The sequence below is a fragment of the Eucyclogobius newberryi genome, unplaced genomic scaffold, assembly GCF_026437365.1.
Source record: "Eucyclogobius newberryi isolate DKJ021-1_F unplaced genomic scaffold, fEucNew1.0.hap1 SCAF_10, whole genome shotgun sequence".
In the NCBI taxonomy this organism is placed as follows: Eukaryota; Metazoa; Chordata; class Actinopteri; order Gobiiformes; family Gobiidae; genus Eucyclogobius; species Eucyclogobius newberryi.
Genome location: NW_027315724.1, coordinates 39,213,067 through 39,218,941, shown reverse-complemented (window position 1 = coordinate 39,218,941; position 5,875 = coordinate 39,213,067). Strand labels below are relative to the sequence as shown.

Here is a 5,875-nt window from a genome sequence, read left to right as displayed (position 1 = left end):
CTGACTTTATATCAAACTTAGTGTTAGCCTGGGATAAAATAGTTATAGCTGGAGACTTTAATATCCACGTGAACATGAGTGATGACTCTCTCAGTAATGCCTTCAGCGCCTTGTTAGACAGCATTGGTTTCACTCAGAATGTAAATAAAGCGACTCACACTCACAAGAACACTCTGGATCTTGTCCTAACGTATGGAACAGAGATTAGTGACCTCATTGTCCTCCCTCAAAACCCTATATTGTCAGATCATTTCCTAATTACCTTTCAGTTTATTATTAAAGATCATCCAGTCCCACAAAATAAAGTTATAATGAAAAGGACAATATCTGAAAAATCTATCTCAAAATTCAAAGAAATAATAGAGCCAATATTCAGTGACATGTCATGTGATCACGTCATGTGATCACGTCATGTGATCATGTCATGTGATCCTGCTGAGAACAGTTTTAGTCCCAGTTTAAGTGATCAATGTGTCGACTTGACCATGAATTCTCTGAAGTCTGCTCTTGACGTTGTCGCGCCGTTAAAACAGAAGGTCATTAGGCCAAAGCGCGCCTCCCCATGGTACAACCAAGAACTGCGTTCACATAAACAAAAAGTTAGAAAGTTAGAGGGATTATTTCGTCGCTCTCACACCGAAGAATCTCTAAAAGCATGGAAAAGTTGCCTGCTGTCCTATAAGCAGGCTCTGCGTAAGGCCCAAACCAGATATTATTCAAATCTAATAGAAGTCAACAAAAGTAACACTAAATTTCTTTTCAGCACTGTAGCTAGGCTAACAAACTGTCACAGCAGTAGAGCCCTCAATCCCAGCTACTCTCAGCTCTGATGATTTCCTCCTATTTTTTAATAATAAAATAAAAACAATCAGAGATAAATTAGATGAAATTACCCCCGCTATTAGCCCTGAACTAGCCCAAGCTGTAAATCTAACGTCCCATATAAATCCAGCTGTAAACTTAGAAAGGTTCACAGCTGCTGATCAAGCAGAGATAACTTCAGCCATTATGTCCTCTAAAAGCTCAACTTGTGTCCTAGACCCCATTCCAAGCTCCTCAAAGACATTCTCCCCCTAATTATAGACCCTATTCTTAATATAATAAATACTTCACTCGAAAGTGGCTATGTTCCACAGTCCTTCAAACATGCAGTCATTAAACCTCTTCTGAAAAAGACTCATCTAGATCCCGACCTATTGGTAAACTACAGACCTATTTCAAATCTTCCCTTCGTCTCTAAAATCCTTGAAAAAGTTGTAGTAAAACAGCTTTGTCGCCACCTGCAGGACAATGACTTATTTGAAGTTTTCCAGTCAGGGTTCAGAGCCCACCACAGCAGGGTTCAGAGCCCACCACAGCAGGGTTCAGAGCCCACCACAGCAGGGTTCAGAGCCCACCACAGCAGGGTTCAGAGCCCACCACAGCACTGAAACTGCACTAGTTAAAGTCACAAATGATTTGTTATTAGCCGCTGACGATGGACTGGTCTCAGTCCTGGTTCTGTTGGACCTCAGCGCAGCGTTTGACACCATCGACCACAACATTCTACTGCAGAGGTTAGAATGTGATGTAGGTGTTGGAGGAACAGCCCTCAGCTGGTTTAAATCCTATCTATCTGATAGGTTCCAATTTGTTAATGTAAACCAGAGCTCCTCACCAAGCTCTAAAGTAATTTACGGTGTGCCACAGGGTTCGGTACTCGGTCCAATTCTGTTTACTCTTTATATGCTACCATTAGGCAACATTATCAGAAAGCATGACATTAACTTCCACTGCTCTGCAGACGACACTCAGCTGTATTTATCAATGAAACCTGATCAGAGCGATCAAGTAGACAGACTTAGTACTTGTGTGAAGGAGATAAAAACCTGGATGACACTAAACTACCTGCTTCTTAACCCTGAAAAAACCGAGGTCATTGTGCTTGGCCCTAAGCATCTACGAGACGCTCTATCTGAGCAGATAGTCACACTGGACAATGTCAGTGTAGCCTCCAGTTCTACTGTAAGAAACCTCAGAGTCTTATTTGACCAGGAGCTCTCATTTAAAGCTCATATAAATCAAGCTTGTAAAACAGCCTATTTCCATTTGCGCAACATCGCCAAAATCAGAAGAATCCTGCCTAAAAGTGATGCTGAAAAACTTATCCATGCATTTGTAACGACTAGATTAGACTACTGTAACTCCTGCTTGCAGCGTGTCCTAAAAGCTCCATAAAAAGCTTTCAACTGGTTCAAAATGCAGCAGCAAGATTACTAACAGGAACAAAAAGAAGAGAGCACATGACGCCGGTGCTGAAGTCTCTTCACTGGCTCCTGTCCAGTTTAGAATCAAATTCAAAATTCTACTCTTGACCTACAAAGCCATAAATGACATGGCCCCATCCTACCTCAAAGATGCTATAGAACCATATCATCCAAACAGAGCTCTTCACTCTCAGAATGCCGGCCTTCTGGTGGTGCCAAGAGTCTCTAAAAGTACTGTAGGAGGTAGAGCGTTTAGCTCCCAAGCTCCTGTGTTATGGAATCAGCTCCCGACCCATGTTAAATATGCTGACACAGTCTCTTCATTTAAGTCCAGGCTTAAAACGTTCCTCTTCGAAATCTCTTATGGTCAGAGTAGTTAGGAACAGAAAGATAAACCCACAGCTTTAGCTACGCTGCCCTAGGAGTAACTGTGCTGGGGGAAGTATGGCAGCTTGAGCACTATCCTCTTCTTCTTCTGACTACTTATGCTATCAAACAATATTTATTTTTTGATTCCACTTGCAAACTGTTCACCGCCTTCTTTTCTTTCTCTCACTCCTGAGGACCTGTGGACCCAGATGCCCCTCCCCTGGTGAAGTGGTCCCTGCCCCATGTGGACGGTCCCTCATAGTAGTAGTAGCAGTAGCAGTAGCAGTAGCAGTAGCAGTAGTAGTAGTAGTAGCAGTAGCAGCAGTAGTAGTAGTAGCAGTGTAGCAGTAGCAGTAGCAGTAGCAGTAGTAGTAGTAGTAGAAGTAGTAGTAGAAGTAGTAGTAGCAGTAGCAGTAGTAGAAGTAGTAGTAGTAGAAGTAGTAGTAGTAGTAGTAGAAGTAGTAGTAGAAGTAGTATTAGAAGTAGTAGTAGTAGTAGAAGTAGTAGTAGTAGTAGTAGCAGTAGCAGTAGCAGTAGTAGTAGTAGTAGTAGTAGTAGTAGTAGTAGTAGTAGTAGCAGTAGTAGTAGCAGTAGCAGTAGCAGTAGCAGTAGCAGTAGCAGTAGCAGTAGTAGTAGTAGTAGAAGTAGTAGTAGAAGTAGTAGTAGCAGTAGCAGTAGTAGTAGTAGTAGTAGTAGCAGTAGCAGTAGCAGTAGCAGTAGCAGTAGTAGTAGTAGTAGAAGTAGTAGTAGAAGTAGTAGTAGCAGTAGCAGTAGTAGAAGTAGTAGTAGTAGTAGTAGTAGTAGCAGTAGTAGTAGTAGTAGTAGTAGCAGTAGCAGTAGCAGTAGCAGTAGCAGTAGTAGTAGTAGTAGAAGTAGTAGTAGAAGTAGTAGTAGCAGTAGCAGTAGTAGTAGTAGTAGTAGTAGCAGTAGCAGTAGCAGTAGCAGTAGCAGTAGTAGTAGTAGTAGAAGTAGTAGTAGAAGTAGTAGTAGTAGTAGTAGTAGTAGTAGAAGTAGTAGTAGCAGTAGCAGTAGTAGTAGTAGAAGTAGTAGCAGTAGCAGTAGCAGTAGCAGTAGTAGTAGTAGTAGAAGTAGTAGTAGAAGTAGTAGTAGCAGTAGCAGTAGTAGTAGTAGTAGTAGTAGAAGTAGTAGTAGTAGTAGTAGTAGTAGTAGTAGTAGAAGTAGTAGTAGAAGTAGTATTAGAAGTAGTAGTAGTAGTAGAAGTAGTAGTAGTAGTAGTAGCAGTAGCAGTAGCAGTAGCAGTAGCAGTAGCAGTAGCAGTAGCAGTAGTAGTAGTAGTAGAAGTAGTAGTAGAAGTAGTAGTAGTTGACAGAGCTGTTATCAGTCAGAGCAGCTGAAGGAGGCTCTGACTGATAACAGTGTCCTTACACTATGAAAACAGCCCTGCTTTAGTCCTGCTTTAGTCCTGGTTTAGTCCTGGTTTAGACCTGGTTTAGACCTGGTTTAGACCTGGTTTAGACCTGGTTTAGACCTGGTTTAGACCTGGTTTAGACCTGGTTTAGTCCCAGTTCAGATCTTCTGCAGTCTTAGGATGCTTCTACACTTGCACATAAACCACAGATTCTGGACTAAACCAGGTCTGAACTGGGCTCAGCCCAGGACTCAACAAAGTGACAAAGAACCTTCTTCTCTTCTCAGTCAAGTCCAGGTCCAGTCCAGGTCCAGTCCAGGTCCAGTCCAAGTCCAGTCCAGGTCCAGTCCAGGTCCAGTCCAAGTCCAGTCCAGGTCCAGTCCAGGTCCAGTCCAGGTCCAGTCCAAGTCCAGTCCAGGTCCAGTCCAGGTCCAGTCCAGGTCCAGTCCTGGTCCAGTCCAGGTCCAGTCCAGGTCCAGTCCAAGTCCAGTCCAGGTCCAGTCCAGGTCCAGTCCAGGTCCAGTCCAGGTCCAGTCCAGGTCCAGTACTCACAGCCGGTCTCCTGGATCAGCTCCTGGACGTCGGGGACGTTCTGGACGCTGCTTTTGTTGGAGCCCATGTTTGAGTCTGAGGTTCAAACCTCTGAAGCTCACAGAGAGTGCAGCGTTTGACTGACAGCTGCATCGGCCAATCACAGCCCAGCTCTCAACTCCAACCGGCCAATCACAGCCCAGTTCACGCCCCAAGCAGATAAACAACGTCTTGACAAAAGTAACGGCTCCGACCGCTTTATTTTGGATTCATTCGGCGACTTTATCAAACCAGAGCGCGTCTCCTCGACGCGTGATATGAAGAAAGAGTAATGTTACTTTAAGATAAGATTACACAAGTACAAGTACAAGTACAAGTACTGTGTGAATGAATCTTTGTGGTAACCATGACACTACGTCTGATGTTTCAGATCTTTTCACTGCAGTTATTGTTTTTAGCCCGATTGAAGCTGCACTGGACTGCACGTGCTCGAGGTGCCAGCAGAGGGCGCCCTCGTGCCGCGCCTTTACACTTGTGATATATAGTCACAGAATACTGAATACTTGCAGTCCAGTTTGTACTTTATGTTTAAATACTTTCACGTTGAATTGAAAAGTAAAAAAGTGACAGAATTTTAACAAAAAATGTTTTTTATGGGTTTATGAAAAACTGCAGTGGTTAAATGTGTTTATTTACTTCCCAAGCTCAACTATAGGACTAAGTTTACTTTAGTTTGCACTGTGCAAAAACACTCGAAGTACCCTCTGACCGCGTGAAAGTACACGAGTATTTGAAACGGTGAGTAAAGTCAACCCTGTGCTTAAAGTGTTTGCGCTTGTGACATCGGGAGAGACATTCAGCAAACGGTGGAGTCGGAGAACTGAACCCCTGACGCCGCGATAACATCCACAGACGCACAACGCCTCGTACACTGTAACCAAGGCAACAGTGTCAGTGGCTGTAGCTCGGGCGAGTCGCGGCTGCAGTACCACGTTTAAACACTGGGCGGAGCTGTCGGCTTCACTGTTCAAACCATCTGCACATTTACTTCAAATATGAATACTTTCACTTTATGTTTTTACTGTTGTATAACACTTTGAGGTACTTTTGTATGAACTGTACTCACAAATACACTTTGATTGATTGATTGATTGATTGTGACGTTTGGATTCATTGTTTGTTATAAAACTGGAGTCAAAGGGACATTTTCATGAGCTGGAATTTCTCCTGGAAATTTTCTAAAATGTAAAAAGTAAAGTTCCCGCGTCGGTCATGTGACTTTAAATTCCAGGTCAGATTCTTCAGCCATTGGATCATCTCTGAACACGAGTGTGTGAACCTGGTTTAGACCTGGTTTAGA

At 43.2% G+C, this 5,875-nt stretch overlaps 1 protein-coding gene across 1 annotated transcript in view; it reads right to left on the bottom strand.

The window, feature by feature from the left end:
• The window catches only part of chp2 (calcineurin-like EF-hand protein 2), a 36,911-nt gene extending 32,275 nt beyond the window's left edge, over positions 1 to 4,636 (bottom strand). The window contains exon 1 of the mRNA XM_072459057.1: positions 4,537 to 4,636. Coding sequence (XP_072315158.1) covers positions 4,537 to 4,603 — 67 coding nt within the window. The 5' untranslated portion in view covers positions 4,604 to 4,636. The remainder of the gene's footprint in view (positions 1 to 4,536) is intronic.
• Between the last annotated feature and the right edge of the window lie 1,239 nt (positions 4,637 to 5,875).